The 22,740-nt window shown below is 43.5% G+C and overlaps 1 protein-coding gene across 1 annotated transcript; it reads left to right on the forward strand.

Moving 5' to 3' along the window:
• Positions 1 to 650: 650 nt before the first annotated feature.
• On the forward strand, positions 651 to 21,320 carry TMEM170B (transmembrane protein 170B). Its single transcript, XM_029052788.1, has 3 exons — positions 651 to 846; positions 12,196 to 12,366; positions 14,297 to 21,320. Exons 1-3 carry the CDS (start codon positions 750 to 752, stop codon positions 14,425 to 14,427), a joined length of 399 nt encoding a protein of 132 aa, XP_028908621.1. The 5' UTR covers positions 651 to 749; the 3' UTR covers positions 14,428 to 21,320.
• Positions 21,321 to 22,740: the final 1,420 nt, after the last annotated feature.

Raw genomic sequence — 22,740 nt, forward strand, 5'->3', positions numbered from 1 at the left:
CGGGATTCGAACCCGTGACCTCGGGCTCCCCAGCCGGGGCTCTTGCCCCTGAGCCACGCCCGCCTGCTCCTCCCCCCCTTCCACCTGCAGGGGGAGAAGGAAGGCGCGCCCTCGCGGAGCCCCTCCGCGCGCGCACGCGGGCCGGCCCCCCCCCCCCCGGCGCGCGCATGCGCCCGACCAGCCGGAGCCCCCTCCCCGCGGGGGACGGAGGCGGGGAGAGCGCCCATTGGCTGGGCGAGGAGCCAGCGCGGGGAGGGGGAGGAGGAGGAGGAGGGGGATGCGCGCGCATGCGCCGGCGCGCGCACGGCGCCACGCGCGGCCGTCGGAGGAGGAGGAGGAGGAGGAGGAGAAGATGGCGGCGGCGGCGGCGGCGACGGCTCGGCGGGGCTGAGGGGTCGTCGTCCTGCCCTTCCTCGTCCCGCGCCGGCGATGAGCAGGGCGTCGTCGGCCGCCGCCGGGCTCCGCCGCGCTCCCGCCTCGGATCCCGGCCTGCCCTCGGCCTCTCCGCGGGGCCCGTGAGGAGGAGGAGGAGGAGGGAGGGCGGCGGGGGCGGGAGGGGGGGAGACGGCCTCCTCTCTTCCTCCTCTCTTCCTCCTCTTCCTCCTCTTCCTCCTCCTCCTCCTCCTCCTCCCGTCGCCGCCGCCGCCGCCGCCGCCGTCCTCAATGTCTCCCCCGCGGGGAGGGGGCCGGCTTGGACCCGAGCGTGGCGGAGAGCCGCGCCCCTGGGCGGCCCCCCGACCCCCTCCACCATGCGGACCGAGCCGGGAGACCCCGCCTCCGTCAACCTGTCGGTGCAGCAGGTCCTCAGCCTCTGGGCCCACGGCGCCGTGCTCAGGACCCTCACCGGTACGTGGTCCTCTCCCCGTCCCTCCGCCCTCAGGACGTCGCTCGGAGCGTGTTGCCATTTGTTCGGCGCCGACGCCCTGCGGGGCACCGGGCTAAGCGCCGGGGCAGATCCGGGCTCAGCAGGGGGGGCCCCCGTGAGGCTCCCGGTCTTCATCCCCGTTTTCCAGATGAGGCCACTGAGGCGCTCCTTCAATCCTGGGAGCCCGAGCTGGGGAGGCGGAGGGCGTGGGTTCGAATCCCGCCGCGGCCCGCCGGGTGACTGGGGGCCGGTCGCTTCACTGGGCCTCAGTGACCTCATCTGCAAAATGGGGATGAGGACTGGGAGCCTCGCGTGGGACAAGCTGATGACCCTCTAGTAATAATAATAGTAATAATGTTGGTATTGGTTAAGCGCCTACCAGGTGCAGAGCACTGTGCTAAGCGCTGGGAGAGGTCCCGGGCTCCTCGGGTGGCCCCCCGTGGGGCTCCCCGTTTTCACCCCCATTTTCCAGATGAGGTCACTGAGGCGCTCCTTCAATCCTGGAAGCCCGGGCTGGGGAGTCGGAGGTCGTGGGTTCGAATCCCACCTCTGCCAGCCGGGTGACTGGGGGCCGGTCGCTTCACTGGGCCTCAGTGACCTCATCTGCAAAATGGGGATGAGGACTGGGAGCCTCGCGTGGGACAAGCTGATGACCCTCTAGTAATAATAATAGTAATAATGTTGGTATTGGTTAAGCGCCTACCAGGTGCAGAGCACTGTGCTAAGCGCTGGGAGAGGTCCCGGGCTCCTCGGGTGGCCCCCCGTGGGGCTCCCCGTTTTCATCCCCATTTTCCAGATGAGGCCACTGAGGCGCTCCTTCAATCCTAGAAGCGGCGTGGCTCGGTGGAAGGAGCCCGGGCTGGGGAGTCGGAGGTCGTGGATTCGAATCCCGCCTCTGCCAGCCGGGTGACTGGGGGCCGGTCGCTTCACTGGACCTCAGTGACCTCATCTGCAAAATGGGGATGAGGACTGGGAGCCCCGCGTGGGACAACCTGATGACCCTCTAATAATAATAATAATGATGATGTTGATATTTGTTAAGCACTTACTGTGTGCAGAAAGCGCTGGGGGAGATCCAGGGTAATCCCGGCGCTTAGAACAGTGCCCTGCACATAGTATGCGCTTAACATATACCTAATATCTAATCTAATCTCCCTCTCCCAGTCTTTCCCCAGCCCCCCTCCCTTAATACTAAACCATAAGGACGTCGCTCAAGCACCTACTGTGTGCTAGACGCTCCTTCATTCAATATTGACAAGATCCCGGGCTGGGGAGTCAGAGGTCGTGGATTCGAATTCCGGCTCCGCCGCTTTTCGGCTGTGTGACCTTGGGCAAGTCACTTCACTTTTCTGGGCCTCAGTGACCTCTGTCAAATGGGGATTAAAGCTGTGAGCCCCACGTGGGACAACCTGATCACCTGTATCACCCCCCAGTGCTTAGAACAGTGCTTGGCATGTAGTCAGCGCTCAACAAATGCCATCGTTATTATTATTATTATTATTATTATTATTATTACTAGAAGCAGCGTGGCTCGGCGTCAAGAGCCCGGGCTGGGGAGTCACAGCTCTGCCACTTGTCGGCTGTGTGCCGACTTGGGCAAGTCCCTTCACTTCTCTGTGCCTCAGTGACCTCATCTGTAAAGTGGGGGTGAAAACTGTGAGCCCCACGTGGGGCAGCCTGATCACCTTGTCTCCCCCCCCCCAGCATTTAGAACAGTGCTTTGCACATAGTAAGCGCTCAACAAATGCCATCATTATTGTTATTTACCGAGCGCTTACTATGTGCAGAGTCAGAGATCGTGGGTTCTAACTCTGGCCCCGCCGCTTGTCTGCTGTGTGACCTTGGGCAAATCACTTGACTTCTCTGTGCCTTAGTTCCCTCATCTGTAAAAATGGGGGTTAAAAAAACGTGAGCCCCACGAGGGACAATCTGATTACCCTGAATCTACCCCAGCGCTTAGAACGGTACTCTGCATGTAGTAAGTGCTTAACGAATACTGTAATTATTACGTGCAGAGCACTGTACGAAGCGCTTGGGGGGTACAGTTGGGTAACAGAGGGAGACCATCCCTGCCCAATAAGGGGCTTACAGTCTAAACGGGAGGCAGTCAGCAAAGCAAAAGAGAACAAAAGAAAACAAAAATAGGCACTGTCTAATCACTGCGGTAGGTAGGAGGTCAGCAGGTTGCCCCATGTGGGGCTCGCAGCCTTAATCCCCATTTTGCAGATGAAGTAACTCGAGACACAGAGAATAATAATCACAGTGATGGTGTTTGTGAAGCTCTTACTATGTGCCAGGCACTGTTCTAAGCGCTGCGGTGGATACAGGGTAATCAGGTGGCCCCACGTGGGCATTGCAGGTTTCATCCCCATTTTACAGATGAGGGAACTCGAGACACAGAGAATAATAATCACAATAACGATGGTATTCAAGCGCTTACTATGTGCCGGCACTGTCCTGAGCCCGTGGGTGGATACACGGTAATCAGGTTGTCCTACGTGGGGCTCACAGTCTTAATCCCCATTTTACAAATGAGGTAACATGAGGCACAGAGAAGTGAAGTGACTTGCCCAGTTTCACAGAGTAGACAAGTGGTGGGTCCAGTATTAGAACCCAGGACCTTCTGACTCCCAGGCCCGTGCTCTCTCCACTAGGCCATGCTGCTTCTGCTCCCTTCCTCCTGTTTGCTGGTGGGAGGCTTTTAAATAATGAATAATCCTAGTAACTACTTAGTAAGTGCCTACTATGTGCGGAGCACTGTGCTGAGCGCCAGATAATCCGCTCGGACATAGGCCCTATCCCATAGAAGTGGGCAGGGATTGTCTCTCGACTGCTGTATTTTACTTTCCAAGCGCTTAGTACAGTGCCCTGCACAAGATAGGAGCTCAGTAAACACGATTGAATGAATGAGGCCCCACAGTCTGAGACGGAAGGGAGGGTGGGGGTTCAACCCTCATTTTACAGATGAGGAAACTGAGGTCCGCAAGTCAGGTGACTAGCTCAAGGTCACACAGCCGGCAAGGGCTGAAGCCGGGATTCATCGATTTATTCATTCAGTCGTATTGAGTGCTTACTGTGTGCAGTGTGCTGTACTAAGCAGTCGGAAAGTACAATAAAGCAATAGACAATCCCTGCCCACAGTGGGCTAACAGTCTAGAGGGAAGTCTAGATGGAAACCCAGATGGGCCGACTCCCAAGCCCTTGCCCTTTCCATTAGGCCCCTTTCCACCTTTGGGATGAAGAAAAGGTGTACCCTACGATCTGGTTTCGGCCTTCATCCTTCCCCTCCGTCTCAGCTTGCCGGTTGCTGCTCAGTCTGCAGAAGATTGCAGCAGCAACCAGGTCTTCAACTTGGAAGGGTTCTTTGCCAACGAAAGAGCTCATTTCCCCCCCATTTTATGTAATTCCGTTCTGAAGGATCACAATCAGTAGGATTTCGTGAGTGCTTGCTCTGTGCAGCTACGGAGTGCTTCGGAGAGTATAAAGAGGGAGTAGAGTCCCTAAACTTGTAGTTTACAGTCTAGCAGGACAGACGAGCACTAAAATTAATTATAGATGGGGGAAACAACAGAATTTAAAGATAGGTACATAGCTGCCATGGGAGAAGGGCTAGAATGGGATGCCCCCCACCCTCCAGCTAAGCTGTAAGCCCCTTGTGGGCAGGAATCGTTTCACTTCATTGTACTTTCCAAGCACTTAGTACAGTGCTCTGCACACAGTAAGTGCTCAATAAATACGATTGAAAGAATGAACGAACCCAAGTTCTTTAGGGTTGAGAACTCTAGTGCTCAGGTGACTCATTTGGGAGGAAAGGAGGGCAAATAGATTAAGGAAGGTTTCCCGGGGGAAATGTGAGGTATAATAAAGACATAAAATCCCCATTCTGCTATGCATCCCTTCTCTGCAATCCAAAATACGTGAATTTATCCAATCTTTAAAGATGGGGTTGCGGTCACTGAATAGGAATGGTGCTTTTTTTTTTAAGCTGTAGGGAGTGTTGTGAGGCATTGGCTTTAGAGGTAAACCTCTTTATTTTTTCCCTTTTTGTTTCCTGTAATTTTGGGGGGCTTAAATTATTTTTTCTTTAGGGAAGTAAGCCTGAGTGGCCAAATGGAAAAAACACGGCCACGGGAGATGGAGGATCTGGAAACTAATCCCGACTCTGCTACTTGCCTGTTGTGTAACCTTGGGCAAGTCATATAACTTTGTGGTGCCTCAGTTTCTTCATCTGTAGACTGGGGATTTGATATCTGTTCTCCCTCCTGTTGAGACTGTGAGCCCTTTGTGGGACAGAGATTGTGGCCAGGTAACCTTCTGTCTACCCCAGTGCATTGCAGGTGAATTAGACTGGAATGGTGGGATCAGTAATGGGTTCAAAATCTCATTACAATCATCTCCTATAGAAAAAGGAAAGCACAAGAAATTTTTACTAATTAAGAGCAATATATTTAGTAACTGGATATTTTAGGCTCCCTTTAAGCGCAGTAAGTCTGACCCAATCATGATAAAGGTGTTTGTCTTGAACAGAGTAACTTGGTGTCAGTAGCTTGTACCAGAGTTGTTTTTGCTTTTCCATACCTTTGTGTCACATTTTTTTTTGGGGGGGGGGGGGAGGGGTTCTTATTTGCTTTAGTCATTCATAGGTATAAGAATTGGGATTAATTACTGAATAGTAGGGAGTTAAGATAATTAAATGTTGGGCTAGAAGCCCTGTAATAGGATCTGAGTAGCTTAGTTTTGCTTCATGACTCATTTAATGTGAAAGACATGTTTCTTTAATGAAGAAACTTTGTTAATGTAACTGTCCTTAAAAGCCTACCTTTAATTTCACAAGGAATGTATTCTCTAAAATGTTTTCAGGGGTGATTCAATTACCTCTTGAAGACCAGTATATATGATGCCAGTTGCACACACAACAAAATTAAATGATTGCATTCTTTGGATTTGTCATTTATTTTTATAGGCCATCACTATTTAAAAACACTTTACATTAAGAAGTAGTATAGACTGTTTTGAACGGTATCACGATCCTCCTCTCTTCCAAAAAAAAAAGCAAATGAATACATCTAATTTCTGAAGAAAAAGCTTCCTGGAGTGGGCAGATGGATATTTGAAGAGAGTAATCTGAATTATAGATCACCTGGATGCCTTCAAGGAAAACAGTAACACTATTAAGTGCTTATGGTTTGCAAAACCCCAGATCTAAACCCTGGGAAAGAATGCAAGGGGGGACTTGGACGGGGTCTCTGGCCTTCCAGGGGCTTACCATCTAAGAAATCATCTTGAAAAGTGAACTAACATGACGTGGGCAGGGAAAGAGTATGCCAACTCCATGTGTTGTAGTCTCCAAAGCTCTTAGTATAGTGTTCTGCACCTAGTAAGTGTTCAGTAAATACCATTGATCAGTTGATTATGTTTACAACATTTCTTGATTAATGGTAGTAGTATTTTCAGTGTTCCCATTTGTTGTGGTGCACTAGGCTAGGCATTTGGGAAGTACCGAGTAAAGAAGTGACACATTCCCTGTCCATGAGGAACTTGCAGTCTAGCGGAAGAGACAAAGCAGAACATACGTAGAGCTAGAGGGATCGAAATAAGTAATCGACTTCTCCTATGTATGTCTGTGCTTAAAATCCCCTAGCTCCAAAGGAATTTACACCAAACTGTTATCAAAATCCTCCTTTCTGGCACATTTTTCGTGCTAGAAGGGACTTAAACAGCCGGTTAAATTATGAGTCTTATCCTTCCTGTTTATCCTGTCTTCTGTGTGGATGTCAAGTAGCATCAATTGGGTTGTGGTAGAATGTGTTAAGCACTAATTTTGGGTAGACTGCTATAGGAAATTACCAAGAATTAAACATATTCTCCCTTCCCAAGATTTCAATATGAGGGAGAGCAGGACAAACACACAAAAAGATGAACATCTAAAGGAATGTAAAATGGCACATAAAACTAGTGTGAAGATGAACATGAACACAAGATTTATAGATAAAGAAATTCTGGTCCCAAGATTTACACTAGGTAGAGAAGACAGCTTAGCGAATGGTGAGCTAGTTGGTAGAAACCTTGAAGTTTGTGGTCAGAGTTAACTCGGTACAAGGACAACAGGGAGCACTGATCATTTTTCTTGAAGAAAATCTATTAGTGTCATGACCAGCATGACCAAATTGGTGTTTAATATCAATCATCGTTCCTGTTGTTTGGTGTAGGCACTGATGCAGGGGAAGGCTGGTGGTAGGGACACCAAAAAAAGACTATTATAGTAAACCAGGTTGGTGCCAAGAAAAGTTTGTCTTAGAGCTGTGGTTGTAGGAGTGGAGAAGATGGGCAAATGTGCGGAACTCATGCTGAGGAAGAGTCGACAGGATTTAGTGACAGATTGGTTGTAGGAGGAGTGCAGATGAGAGAAAAGAATCAAATATTACTCTAAAATGGGGATTTAAGGGCAGAGGGGATAATGGTGCTATCGAGAGTGATGGGAGAATCAGGGCAAGGGAGAAGGGACCTGTGATGTCAAACACCTGGTGTAGTTACGTTGGATGAATTCACTAGGTGGAAAATTTACTACAACAATTATCCAGGAGCTTCTAAAATGCTTGATTAGGTGTCATTAAATACCACTAGTGAATCTGAGGAATATGGAAACATTTTTATTGAGAAAGATATAAAATATGTAAAGGATGTGTGTTTGAGAGTTTAGTTGCAATGGGAAAAAAATTACCGAAAGAAACCTGAGGAAAGTTGACCTTAACAAACCAAGGGCAGAGAGCTCACATCCTGCCTCAACTCTTTTTTATATGTAAAATTTTCTGTCCCTGAGTACTCTGACTCAGAGTTAAACCCAGGTGGCAGGATTGCCAGCTTGATATGGCATTAGAGATGGGAATTAATTGGGGAAGGTTTGTTGGAAGAGATGGGATTTTTAAGAGGGCTTTGAACGTGGGAAGAACTGAGGTCTGTCAAGTTGTGTTGGGATGTGAGGACCACAGTGGGGTGATGGTGGGACAGAGGTAGGCGAATCGCTCAGTAGCATTCATCGAGCCCCTACCTTGCGGAACACTCTGCTAAGCCCTTAGCGCAGTTAAAGGAGTTAGACATTTCCTGACTTCAAGGATGTACAGTTGAGAGTGAAGCAGTAACAAGGTTGGTGGGGAGCCATGGGAGGCTTGTGAGGAGTGGAAAGATGGGTCCCGAATGTGGGTGTCTGCTGGCCACCTCCTTGTCCATCTCACCTGCTCATCAAGTCACTCCCCTCCACACCCCATCGCTCCGTCCCCCACAGCAGCAGCCCTGGGAAATTGGCCTTCATCCCAGGTCTGTGCTGCAGGACCGGGCCCTCACTGAAGCAGACAGTGACTGCAGAAAAGAGAGAAGGTGGGAAAGGGAAATTCTCAGAGTGGGATAGGAATTGAGAGAAAGAGCGCACAAAGGAAGTAATGGTGCCACAAGAGGAACAAGGAGGAGAGTAAAACAGCAAAAGAAGAGGGATTGAGATGGGGAGTAATTGCAAGGGAGTTAGAAGAGAATTGGAAAAGGGACAGTGTTACGGCAGTTGGGAAAACCATACAGTAAACTAAGCTCCTTGTGAGCAGGGAACGTTTCTACCAACTACTGTCGCACAAGCTTAGAACAGTGTTCACTCAGTACGCGCTCAATAAATTTGATTAATACAGTAGAGAGGAAGAGGAGGTAAAAAGGAAAACTGAGGCGAGATGATGGACAAAGTAGAAAGGCTGGAGTAAAGAGACAAAGATGAACTAATAAGTAGAAATGCACCCAGATGAAGAGGAAGAAATATTAACCAACAAAAGAATTGAGCAATTTAGAAAGAGTAAGACAGAATTACGAGAGAAAGATTGGGCAACAGGGAGGAAAGGAAAATCATGCCATGACTTTCCATGCTAAAGCTGGACATTTATACTAGTGAGTGAGAGGACTAGAATGTTAATATTTGGGTGTCAGAATAGTGTTTAAGTGAGTTTAGATGAATATGCTCTGGGTGGTTGGAGTCTCAAGTAAGGGTTTTTTTTACTTTGGAAATGGGAAAGCGGGATTACTTTCTTTTAACCCAATTTATTTTCTCTGCGTCAGTAACATTCATAGTTTGGCCACACTGGGGAATGTAACTGGGGTGATTGAAGGGGAAGTTGGCAGCCATGAACATATGGGATTCTGCCACTTCCATATGGTCACTGTGTGCTCCCTGGCAGGAGTTCTGTCATGCCATCTTTCAAAAGATGTAATGCAGCCTAATCTTGACCACTGTGCATCTGGGACCCCTGTCCTGGATGCCTGGACCACCTTGCAGCTGGGAAATCTCCCCTGGGCCGCCTGGACCACCATGCAATTGAGACAGCCGTCCTGATCTCCTGGACCACCTTGCAGCTGGGACACCCGCCCTGGTATCACCAGATCTAATCCTGGCCCCCGTGCAGCTGGGACAGGGCACATAACGCTAATCCCGAGCCATAGCAGAGTGGACTGGCAGGTGGTTGCCTGGTCTTTGCTGCCCGTGTCTGCCAGCTGTTTCCAGGATTCTTGCTGAGCCTGCCCACCAGGTGGTTCTTTGCTCAGAAAATTTGGCCACTGATGGCACGGCCCAAGTTGGCGTGCCCCTACTTCTGGATGTTTCAGCTTCTCAGCCCCTTTTCTTGCTGCGTTGGGGTTGGGGGGGAGAAATAAAATTGATCCTTCTCAGTATAACCAATAATATCCATCTAACATTTAAGGTGCAAACTGTGTGCTCCAGGTAACATTCATTTTCAAACCAGAGTTCTGTTGCCTCCTTTATTTCTAGAAGGGAATATTCATTTCAATCTGTAGCACTTTTATTACTATCTCCAACCCCATTCTTCATGGGATCATGACTTGAAAATATATTCTTTAAGTAACGTTTATGAGTTGATCAATAGCCTTATGTGCCTCTTTGACTTATTGGGCACTATTAGGTTTTGTTTCCAAAGTAAACAAAAAACAACTCATATATTCTCAACTGAAAGTAATTTATGCCATCCAGTGGGGCTTTGTAAACTATATAGTGTATGGTATTGTTCTCTATACAACAGGGTTGGTAGACACGTTCCCTGTCCCCAGCCAGCTCACATGGGACTCGATGAGTGTTTGAATCAGCGTGATACCATGTCGGGAATATAAAACTTGCTGGTTGTGGTGACTGAATATGTCTCTCTTTGGAGCGAATTGTCTTTCTTCGAAAGGTTACTAATATGAAATTAGGCAGAGCTTGGTTTTCCATTTGATTGATTTCCATTATATCATATACTGTTCCATTAAGAAACCTTGTTGAAGCAATATCTGCATGTTTACTACCAACATTGAGCGGAAACTTGAAACCCTGCAATACCTTGGTTATAAAGGTTTTATTTAGATTTTGCATTTGGAAATAGAGAACCAAGTGTTCTGGCATGTAAATAGCCTGGGGTCTTCCAAAACCTGGCATTAAAGGAAATTCACTCTGTAATTGTCACCCAATCCAGTGGCACATGCGTATCCTCCCGTGTTGCTTCCAACACTGCAGAGTGCTGTATCAATTGGACTCACTTTGCAGAAGGATGTTGAAGCCAAAATCATAGTGAAAACCCACAGCACCTAGAACTAGGTAGGCATAGCTTTGTTGAAATGAATCTAGGACTAGATTCATTTGCAGCTGCACTTTATTTTGAAGCTTTCGAGTTTTATGGATGGGCAAAGGGACTTCCATCCTGGTCTTCTGATGCAATTAAGTATGAAAAACCACTTTAAAGAGCAAGTCTATTTGGGAAGTAATAAGCTGTTGAAAAGTAATTGTACTCAAATGGATTTTTATCCTAAATGTATTGTCTCACGTGTCCATGTCAACACAACAGTGTTAAATACATATATATACATATATATACACATATATATAATTTCAGTTCTAACTTGGAAGCTGGCAGTGGCTGCTGCTTAGTGGTGGGCTTTCTTGTAGTGGGAGGTGTGGGAAGGTGAGAAGGGTTTGCTGCTGCCCCCTCCCCCCTTCATCAGCACAGTTTAGCAGTAAAATAGCATGCCCCAAAATTAACTCAACTTTGAAATTATTATTAGTCAGATTGGAGTGGGTGAAATCTAAACACAGCTCTGAATAACACAGTATTCGTAGAGCTCTAAATTTTTGTTGTTTGGACTCTCAGGAAAGAAAGTACTGTATTTACAATAAAATGCCATATAAGTAGCTCCATTGTGAAAAGTTAAAGGATTTTTTTTTCAAACGAAAAGTGCGCATTTCGTTATTGAGCATTATTAAGCATTATTGAGCATGCCAGTTTTAAATATTTCACTAATGGTGTTTAATGTTTACAGTTTGCTGTGCATTTTGGAGAGATGTGAGAAAATCAGTTTAGGCACATTCCTGTCGTCCACCACAGTCACAGTCATAGAGGAAGGAAACTGAGGCACAGAGAGGTTAAGCAATTTGCCCAAGTTCAAAGCAATCTAGTAGCTGAGCTGTAATTGGAATCTGAGTGTCCCAATTCCCCATCTTATGGTCTTTTTCACTGGGCCAAACCATTCTTCAATAGAAATATCTGTTTGAAGAGATGTTTTGCAAGGCCGAATGTAATTTATAGGTGCTGTTAACCTTTTAAAATATGCACGTTTTTCCAGATAAATGACTACTTAGATGGACAGAAATGTGTATACATATATCGGTGACTTATTCATGACCCTGTGGAACTAGATGCATAAAGGTACTTTTAGCCTTATCCAAAATCACGTTCCGTCCCAGATTCCTGTTGACACAGCCATCGCATCTCATCTTTGCTGGGTGATTTCAGTTCTGGTCGGGGGACATGATGCTTGTGGGCAAGGGGAGGAATTGGAGTCACCCAGAGAAACGTTGAATTCAGGGTTCAGGTGGACTTTGGTATGACCAAAGATTGTCAGCCGCTACCGAGGGTCAGGGGCCCTGTCTTATTCCCACTGTTATTCTTTCCCAGCCCTTAGTACAGTGCTCTGCACACGGTAAGCACTTAAATGCTATTGCTACTACTAAATCACATGGCCTGGAGTTGGGGAGTCGGGAAGTGACCAGGTGTACAAAGCTGCTTCTGGTAATAACTTGGGGTGAGGTATCAGACTGTATCAGCTGGATCTTCCTGTAGAATGTATCGTGAGGTGCTTGCACGGCTAACACACAGAAGCTGAAGGCTGATCTCTCCTGCCTTTACTTGGTCTCCAGAATGATCAGTATCGTGGGACTGGATTTTCCTCCAGTACCTTGAAATGTGCCATTTGTGCCTAAAGCTCTTCAGATAACTGGTTTGACAGACTTATTACTGCTTTGATTTTCCTTTCAGAAATGTGGTACTGGGTTTTCCTCTGGGCCCTCTTCTCCTCACTCTTTGTCCACGGCGCTGCAGGAGTGTTGATGTTTGTGATGCTGCAGAGACATAAGCAAGGAAGAGTAATCTCCGTCATTGTGGTCAGCATTGGATTTCTGGCCTCTGTAACTGGAGCAATGATTACCAGTAAGTTGGCATTGTTTTTCTATAAATTGCTATTTTTGCATGCATACTTTCTCAATCATTTCTTCAGAGCTGTTTTCATTTTCTAAGTTACTAGTCAAAAGAGTGTGGTCTTGCAAAAGTATGCTTTTCAGCCTGACTCATACCCAAGTATTTACTTACACTTTGTTTGGGCAGCACTAATTGGTAATGTAGAGACTTTATTCCCAGAGTCAAGGTTTCTGTAAATTCAGTTCATTTTAGCAAGAAATGTAAAAGAAATGTAGTGTGATGCCCCCCCACAACAGCACCTGAAAAGTTAAGTCCTTTTAAAATGAATGACCAAAATTGAGGTGAATTGCTAATATCTCCATGTCAGTCTGTCAGTGACCGGTATTTGTTGTGCTTATTTTGTGCTGTGCAGAGCTCCATATTAAGCAGTAGAGTTAGACATGATCCTTGCCCCCAGGGTTCTTATATAGCAGTGGGGGTAAGGGGTGTGCAATGTATTACAATGAGCATTTTTTTTTCCGGAAGAAGGCAGTAATTTTCCAGTGATTGTTAAATGCTTATTCTAGGTGGTTAAACATGAAGAGTCTGCGTGTTTTCTAGATTGGAGTGGGAAGAGACTGGAAGCTGAGAGACCAGCAAAGAGGGAAGCTCAGGGAAACTCTCACTTCTCAAAAAAAGAAAGAGTAGATAATCTTGACTAATTTGGCTGAATTTCTTTGAGATCTCTCTAAAGAAAAAAGGCTTACTTGATTTCTTACTGTAATTAGGTTTCAGAAGCAACATAATTCTTTTATAATTTGATTTAGTTCAAATTAGAATCCGTTTGGCTCTTAGCATCCTTAATGTTAAGTAATAAAGTACTATAATGGATTATTCATCATCTCATTTAAAATCTTGCAACTAGATCGTTTTAGAATTATAACTGTTCTGCAGGCTTGTTAGTATTCAGTCTTCTTTTGGTCCTCCCCTTCTCCCTCATTTTCAGTCTTCCACTGCATTAATCAGAAGCTTTCCTGGGGTGGGATAAACCCCAAGATGTGAAAGGGACACTAGCCATGTGGATCAGAGACTAGATGGGATGACACAAGATGGGAGTGCACGGCATTTTTCTATGACATGGGAAACAGCAATCCTACTCTTCAGGGGTTAAACCTTTGGCAGTAGGATGTTGGTTAGTCTTGTGCGAAGGTTAAGTTTTAGAAACTCAACTGCCGTGCTGTGTGTTAATGGAGTGATCCGGTTGTCTTATAAAATATTCAGAGACTATACTTGGAAATTTACAAAATTGGCACCAGAACAGAGTAGTATGTTGCCTGGGTGACGTTGCAGGCTAATCTAGCATCCATTGAAATCCACGAGCTCTTTGAATGAAGACATAAACTATCAGCATCAACAGTATTGGCCAAGTGTCTACTTCAAGAATATTCAGAAGGATGAGACACGATCCCGGTCTCTAACTCTTTCTGTAGACTGCAGACTCGTTGTAGGCAGTCCGTTGTTTGTTCTGTTGTCTCTCCCAAAGGCAAAGAACGGTGCTCTGCCCACAGTAAACACTCAAATGCTATTGACTGACCGAGTGAGGAGCTTTGCTTTAGTGAGGATCGCAAGCATTGTAATGGTTTAAAGAATTTGCCAATAGGATGGGCAGAGCAAAGGGAAAGGGTAGCTGGTTATATGGCAGCCAGGTGATGACCAGTCTTTAAACCAGAAGTCACAGGGGTTGTCTTTTTGTGGGAGACTTTGGGAAAGCCATTGAACATTGTGAGGAGGGGCAGGTTGGGCTTCAGTAGGCGTTTTTGAAAGACGATTTGTACGTCAGAGAGTCTGGACCCTAGGTGAACTAATCATTTCATTGTGTGAATAAGAATGAGATCTAAATGAATGCATTCTCTGTTTCTGCTTCTCTGATTGTTTCCCAATTATATCTCTCGGTTGATTGCAGGTGCAGCGGTAGCTGGCATTTACAGAGTAGCGGGAAAAAACATGGCCCCTTTGGAAGCCCTGGTGTTCGGGGTCGGACAGACGGTGTTGACATTAATCATCTCTTTTTCGAGGATCCTTGCTACCCTTTGAGGCTCTTGTGGAAACTCTTCACTTCTCCTAAGGCAATCTCATGAGGAAATGCAGAAAAAAAGAGTCCCTGGAAATGGTTTCTGTGCTTGGAGGATATGTGATTGTGCAAGAGGAAGCACGTGAATCTGCGGATGTGCATTTCAGAACTAGAGGACGAGTGCTGTGTTGGGGGGAAAATGGAAAAACTACCCTCTGGTGTTCAAGTTGTTGCACTATTGCACTGCACCTTATGTGCCTCTGTCTCAGGCAAGGTGCACTCCATACACTGTACGTGAAGCTACAAGAAAAAGCACCTTGTTTAGCTGCCAATCAGGTTAACGGTGGAGATGGAGGAGAATTGTTGCTAACAGTGTTGCGAGCAATCTACAGGGACATCTCTGAGGAATTGATGCGTGCCAAACTTGAATATTTTTTAATCATGTGATGGTTTGAAAGTGTAGAATTAGCAGCGTGCTGTGAATTTATTTCACACCAATTCAGGTAAAGTAGTGAGATTTACTGTTTTCTAGCCGAATCCCACCAAGATTGCTGAGTGATAGCTCATTCAGTGTGGGATGAATGACTTGATTTTGCATATTGAGCATTACTGGAATTTAGGACAGAGGCCCAGCTCTGCGTCAAGGACATGGTGTAATTTGGTTTAATCAATGGGAAAATCCTTAAAGGGAAACGAGACCGTTTTAAAGATTCCTACCCTAGTCACGTCAGTCGTTACCACCGGTGAAATAAAGTTCTTTAAATATTTTTTTCAGACATATTTCCTATCTGTTCATGTTCAAAAGTCAATCATGGAGACGTAGATTTTATGGGTCACTTTATAATTTAAATAATGCCCTATAAATTTTGTATTCAGGATGTTTGAAATGCATGTTGCATCCATTAAGGCCTTTAAAGAAAATACTTGTGTATCTTTGAAGAGAAGCTCATTATTTTTCTATCACCTTCAAGGAGTTAGCTTGGTACAGCAAAAGCTTGTTATGAACAGAGGTTTAAAAAAGCAAATCTTTTATTCTGGAATATTGCCTAACTTGAAAGAGTTATCTGAATAGACTAGGAAAAAACATTTGAGGACAAGCAGAGAGCCTGCTTTAGGAGAGAAACCAGAGTGTCACAATTCTATGGAACAAAAAGTTTGAGTTACAAGAGTTTATCAGTAAGATAATCGATATGTTGTGAGAGCTCTACTTAACCCAAAACTGAGCTTCCACGCTTCGGTATGTGGAGCTTCAGGTGTTTAGCTCTGAAAAGACATAGTCCTTTGTTTTTCTTTTCAAGTTCACCAGGAAGTCTGGTGGTGTGCATGTAAAATTGTCTTTGGTGTAGAACATTTTGAGAAATGTTAGAAATTGCTGTTTACAAGAGTGTGGAGAGTAAGATGAGTGGGGTGGAATAGAGGATGCTTGATAGCATGCGGAATCCGTGTAAATAGATCTATGAATAGCCAAGGCCTGGAGGGCACATTTGGCATCATGATACCCAAGCAAACCTTCCATCCTTTTATTTTATTTTTTATTTATTTATTTTTTCACTTTCAAAAGCACCCATGGAATGATGTCAGATTGATAAAACTGTTTTGTTTCTCTTTGTCTTTTTTCTCCTGGCTTCAGAAGCCATTTAGTTGAGATCTGATGCAAGTATACTCCTCTATTGTAGAATTGCTCATTAGTTTAGGGCTGCCGGATTTGGAGAATGAAGATGGCCTTTTTAACAGATATAAAAGAATAAAAAGCAAATCCATTTGGAGAACGTAACTAATCCTGAAAAAATCCTTTAAGCACTATGGTATAAGAATCATATCAAGAGGAACCTTGGAAAATTCGATTTTTTGAGGGAGGTGAGGGCTTGAGAATAGAAATCAATACAAGTGATTTTATTTTAATCATTTTTTAAATTGTCTGTTTTTTGGTTTTCATAATGGGGAGTCTTTATTGGCATTCAGCATTTGTCAGGGTTGATATCAATGTGAGGTAATGTCACTGCATCAGAGTCAATGTCAGTACCTTGATGTTGACTCTGTAATGTCTATGCTGATATCTATTGAACCAGCTTTCTCCTACCTTTGCCAGTTGTTTGTGATTAGGCATGAACCATGGGCTGTATTTCATCCATCTCTGGACTACGTTTTTTTGTCCAATAACTGAAGAAGTAGAACTTGCAAGAAAGGGAGGAAAGAAAGAATGGGAAGATTATCAGATCTTACACTAAAAATTGAAAATTGAATATTTGATCTAATGGATTTATATGAAAATCGGATATTTTTTCCCTTGAAGATGGAGAGATTAAGTCCAAGTTAAACATTCATGCAAAACCTTGAAGAGAGCTCCCGCTTGTATTAAAAAGTAATCAGTTCTCTAAAATTTTAGTAATAGTCTTTTCCTCACTTTTTCAGGCTTTTGCTTATTTCCCCTCCCCACCAATCTGTTGGAGATGGGGGGTGAGGGGGTAAACTTCTCCATAAGATTTATGTTAGTGTTAACTAGGTTTTGCTTACAAAAACCATATTTGGTGGGGGTTTTCTTACAGTGTTGGGCTTCCTCCACGCACCCAGTAGCCGGGATAAATTCGTGAGCTTTCAGGGGCCAGGTTTTGGGGACTGGTGATATTGAAAGGAGACCGAATTGGGGGCACGGTCGAGATGTTGCTTCTGAACCCCCTCACCCTCCGGGAAAGTAGACATGTCTGAACATTCTTTGGGGAAGCCCAGCCCTGTTTTTCAGCTAACGTCTTTGAATCCACACTTTCTGCCAAAAGACAAAAATGTTAAGGTCAGTGTGTTACATAAGGGCCTTGGAAGACATCACTGAATAATAGGGTACATTGATGGAAATAGCCTCTCATTTGAAATTTAAATTAGATGTGGTTGTTGCTTAGTTTTAATCAGTCAATGGTAATTACTGGATGCTTACTGTGTGCAGAGCGCTGTACTGAGTGTTTGGAAGAATTGCAGTACAAGAGTTGGTATACCCGCTCCCTGCCTACAAAAAGCATACAATCTCATTTTAAAGGAAAATATGATAGCCATCCTAAGAATTTTAGGGCTCATTAAAGTGGTGACAGGAATTTTGGTTTAGTTCTAGATGGGATATTAAGGAACTCTTGAATTTTATAGGTACACAGTGAAATAGTGCATCATGGAGTATATAATTTGAGGCCTGTCTTCTTTAGTTCTGAAAGTAACAAAAAAACTGGTGATTTCACCAAACCAAAATTATGAGCATGTGGACCAAAGAGGGTCTGGTACTCATTTTTCTCTGTAATGTCAAAATAGAATTGTAGAGTATTTTAAAATAACTGATTTACTGCCCCCATCTCAGAACCAAAATGTTTAGTATGCTTTCCCCCCTCTGTTGTTTTTTTTTATTTTGCTGTTCAGTCAATTTGTTTCCTTTGTCTTTAGTACTTTAAAAATAATTTGTCTATGCTCATAAATTTCCCTAATTGCCATTTTGCATGTGCTGGCAGCTTATTGGACATCGCTGTATACTGTATCCAAATTCAATATAACTGGCATAAACATCTATAACTGCTTGACAGTAATATAGCCAAAACATACAGACAAATTTGAAAACTTTAATTTTAGTAGCTCCCTATTGGGAGGATTTATTTGAGCCCAGTCAGATGATCTATAAAAATTTTTTATTTTCAAAAACAATAGCATGGATTTTTATTTGTATTTTTTTGCTGGGGCAACATTTACCCGAATCAAACATGCTCTGAGACCGTTCACCACTTGATTTGCGGCGCAGTCAATATGATTTAATGAGATTTTGGCCCTAGAGTACTTGAGATGCGTGGCCAAGTTCAAGTACTCTAAATGAGATCCCCTGGCCAAATCTACACCGGAATGAGTGATATATATATATATATATATATATATATATATATATATTTGAAAAAAAGATTTTTTAGGAAATAAAGTGTAGTTAGGATCACATAGGTGTGCATCGGACAAACTGTAATGTTTGCACCTCTGCTGATGTAAGTGAGATTTTGCCATGCAGACAGGTCCTATGCCTTGGGAACGATAGCCTATCTGCCTGCCCAGAAAATCTTGGTGTGAACTCCTCGATCGGATTGACGGACTGCATTTCAGGCTTCTCCTCCCTAGTTCACCTGTGGCCCCAGGGAAGTTGAGGGCAGGCTCCTGAGCAAAAATGGGGTGAACGGGGCACATTTGGTGGTTAGCAACCTTGAAGGGCTGTTGTCAATTTGGACTGACTCCCAGGAAGATTTAGGAGGCCCGATCGAAGGGTCAGACTCATGGTAAAAATGCCATCGGCTGAGCTCAGGTAACCAAAGTTGAGTTCTGGAATGTGGAACTGACTCCCCAAATCGCTAACGGCTACTCCCTCTGTTGGAGACTGGCTACCGAGTCAGAAATTGGTAGTGCCAGGAAGATCCCGGTTGTTGCTGTAGGATTTTGCCAACCTACCGTTGGGTTTGCCCCCTGGAAGCGAGACCAGTGCATCTGTAGACTGTGAGCTCTTTGTGGGCAGGGAATGTCACAGTTTATTGTTGTATTGTACTTTCCCAAGCGCTTAGTACAGTGCTCTGCACACAGTAGGCGTTCAGTAAGTACGATTGAATGAATCTGTAGGTGAAGTAATGGGCAAAGTCAGATTTAAGGAGAAATTAGGCAAGTCCCCAAGAAAAGCCAACTGCATCTATTGCAATTAACTGTTCTTAAACATTCTGTAAGTTCCATATATATGACAGAGAATCATGTTGCTGTTTTTCTTCATGCATGATTCGTAGATTTCTCTGGCATGGCGTGAGTAGGGTTTATGATAACCTTTTTGGAGTCAGTATTGCAAATGTTAACGGAGATACAGATGCCATGTTCTGTTCCTCCTTTGCTGATGGTCAGTGTTTTTTGTTTGTTTTTGTTGTTGTTGTTGCTGGTTTTTTTGGTTGTTTTTTTTTTTTTTAAAACTCATGGATATCTGTTCTATATAGGGAATGCAGTGGCCTCAGTGTAGTGGAGTTTGGCGGACAATTGCCGATGGATTCGTTGTCTAAATGTATTATAGTTATCAACTTCCCTGCATTTGTATTAAGGAAGTAATGTTTAATTTTGGAATATTTCCAATATAGCGACTAGATATACTGGTTAAGATTCCATTAATTTAGTGGAAACACTCAAATTAATGAATTACTGACCTATTAATTATCTTTTGCCCTGAGTTAAGGGACTTGATTTCATATTTTCTGTGTACAGTGTACATATATGGAACTTTAAACACTTTCTTGGTATTACGAGTTAATTTTGGTACCTGTTAAAAATCCTGAACTGGAAGCTGTATGTTGTAATTTTAAATGTATGTAGCATACCATTTGGTTCCAATAATCAGGTGCTGGTTCAGAAGTGATTTTTGTTGTTTTTTTTTTTAGCAGCCTTATGGTTATGTCGTTGTAGTTTTTAATTTAAATATTGTAGGTAAGTCAAGAGTGCATGAATAACCTATTTATTAAAAAAATTTATATATTGCACCAGTAAATGCCCTTGACGTTAACCTGAATACAGCCTCTCAAGAGAAAATATTTAAGTAAATAAAACAAAGAATTTAGTGTTGAAACCTACAGAAATATACTATTTCCAATAGTGATTTGAATCCAACTTTCACTTTCATATCGTAATTGTATTCATCTATCTCCTCTACCAAGTATTGAGCTGTATATAAATTTCTTAGGTAATCAAATGATTGCTTTCTTGAAGAGCCAATTACAATCACTCCTCAAACATGCTTAAACATTAACTTTTTTCTGCATTGGTTTTAACCATCCAAACTGAACTGTGAGTACTTTATTTTAAGCTGATTTGAGAAAGGAGTGTCTTAAGGACGAAAAGCAAACGATACCATTGTCAAGTTTCATAGCTCTAATGAATGATGCTTGTTTAGATGGGATTGGTTTATTTTGGATTGGATTAATTTGCTTTTTTGGGTTACACGTAGTTATAATGCCAAGGGCTTCATTGAGCCGGTAAGAAGGGGCAAGGTTAGCCTTAAAAACAGGTTGGTTAGATTTAATTTTTTTTCTTGGTAGGGTCTCATTTGGCTTGGAACTTCGCAGAAGTGACCAAAAGAAAGATCTCACCAAGGACGATTGGGCTTCCGTAAAGGCTGAGCTCAAGCCTACTTGGTTCAGAGTTATGCAGTTAGGGCTGACTTTAAGGTATTGAACCCCAAATCCTTAATAAAAGATCTCAGTAGTAATAAAATGGTCTTGCCCATTGTTGACTGTCTTAAGAGTGTGACGGTTGGCAGCTGACTTAGAAATAATGCTTCTGAATTGTAAAAGATTTTTCTCTTCACTCCCCAGGAAGCTTCATTTTACATCCTATTCCTTTTATTCTTGAAAATGATTATGGATTTTTTCTTTTTTTAAGGCAGGCAATTTTAAATAAGATCTTCCAGAAAATCCAGTTAGTGAATTGAAGTCTGGGACAAGCTTTTTATATAACATTTATAGGTTTATCATCAGGGATTCATTTCTATTATAGAAATACTTAATGTACTGTGACGTTTGAAGATGAGTGACAAAATCACAAGGTAGTTTTTTGTTGTAAAAATATATACTTGGTAGAATACCCTATATTGTGTGAAGCTGTTCTCTCCTTCATTTAAAACTATAGCCTACTCTCTGTGGGTGTATGTTTACTGCATGTTTACATGGTACAGTTTAGACTAATTTGGAGGATAAGGTATGTTTATGTATACCTAACTGTAAATATTGTATACTATTGATTTTTAATTTTATAAAAACAATTTTTTTATTTCCCAATTCATGTACAAACCTCATTGTGAATATAACATTAATTTCTTGGATAATAAAAGTTTTGCAGTGAATTTTAACTAGTTTAATTGCAGTAAACATCTTAGTCTGGTCTTGAAGATGTCTGTCTTTATTTAAAATTCTTCATCTGCACTCATTTATTGTAAAGGGAAACAATAAAAATTCGGTAATAGTTTTTTGATTATCGAAAATTGGTGTCCACAAGTCAGGGTTCACTTCATTGGCCAAAAAGTAGTACTCTTTGGATGCTTATTGAGTGTAGCAAACTGTATTTTAAGTGCTTGGGAGAGGAAAACAGAAGTAGAGAACAGAATTCCTAACCACAAGAAATTTATAATCTGCGGGGGAAAAGGTACATACGGAATATAAATGAAAATAAGGAAACGTGTCCAAATCGATTTGCGTGAATCGATATGTACAACAGTGGGTTGAGAGGTTTTGAGTGCAGAATTGCCAAGGTGGTGCCAAAGCTTTTAGATTGTAGCTAGGGATCTTGTTTCCCAACATTATTGTAGTGTACATAGTAAAAAGTCAATACCTTTGATTGAATAGGAAAGATGTGAGTCAGGGAAGTCTCTTGCAAGAGGTGGGACTTCAGAAGACCTCTGGATGGGGAGAGTTGATGTCTGGCAGATTTGAAGCAATTTACTACTTACCCTACTTACATAGTAAGTGCTTAATAAGTACCATAAAAAAAAGTCTGCCTTCTCCTGTAGATGACAGTGCTATGTGGGCAATGATTGTGCCTACCCCTTCCAGCCTCTAAATGTCATTAAACTTATAGTTTATAATGTACAGTCTTTTTACACACTTTGGTAATCTATTCCCTGCATGTATAATAAATTAGTCTTGAAAAGTGCTCCACAATGCTCTTTGTTGGATATGGCAGCTTACCAGCGAAGAATATTTTGATTACAAAAGCATATTCCAAGACTTGACCTCCCGTGCTTTATCTATACACAGGTCATTCAGATTTTAGATTATACTCAGGATAGAAAGACCCATGGAAGATTTGATAGTGACCATGGCGGGGTGGCTGTCTTCGAGGAGGAGGTCGTAATTGGGAACAATGCAGGGCTCGATCAGAAACCTGCAAACGTTTTTGAGTCTGGAGTTGCCTTGGGAGCAAGAAAATTCTTCACGGAGAAAGATGGGGGGAGGTGCCCGGAGCAGGAAAACTGACAGGGAAGAGGCGGGAAACATTGGAAAATATTGGAAAAATAAGCAAAAAGGAAGCAGAGCCAAGGGAGACAAAGGATAATTATGGGGGCATCTTTTGGGGGGTCAGACAATTATATTTGGTTCATAATCACATAAACTCTGTCTATAAAATTCATGTGCTATAAAAGTAACTCCAAAGACGACTAGTCATTCTCTTGAATGCAGCATGGCTCAGTGGAAGGAGCCTGGGCTTGGGAGTCAGAGTTCATGGGTTTGAATCCCGGCTCTGCCTCTTGTCAGCGGTGTGACTGGGCAAGTCGCTTCTCTCTGCCTCAGTTCCCTCATCTGTAAAATGGG

The sequence above is a fragment of the Ornithorhynchus anatinus genome, chromosome X2 (assembly GCF_004115215.2).
Source record: "Ornithorhynchus anatinus isolate Pmale09 chromosome X2, mOrnAna1.pri.v4, whole genome shotgun sequence".
NCBI classification, from domain to species: Eukaryota; Metazoa; Chordata; class Mammalia; order Monotremata; family Ornithorhynchidae; genus Ornithorhynchus; species Ornithorhynchus anatinus.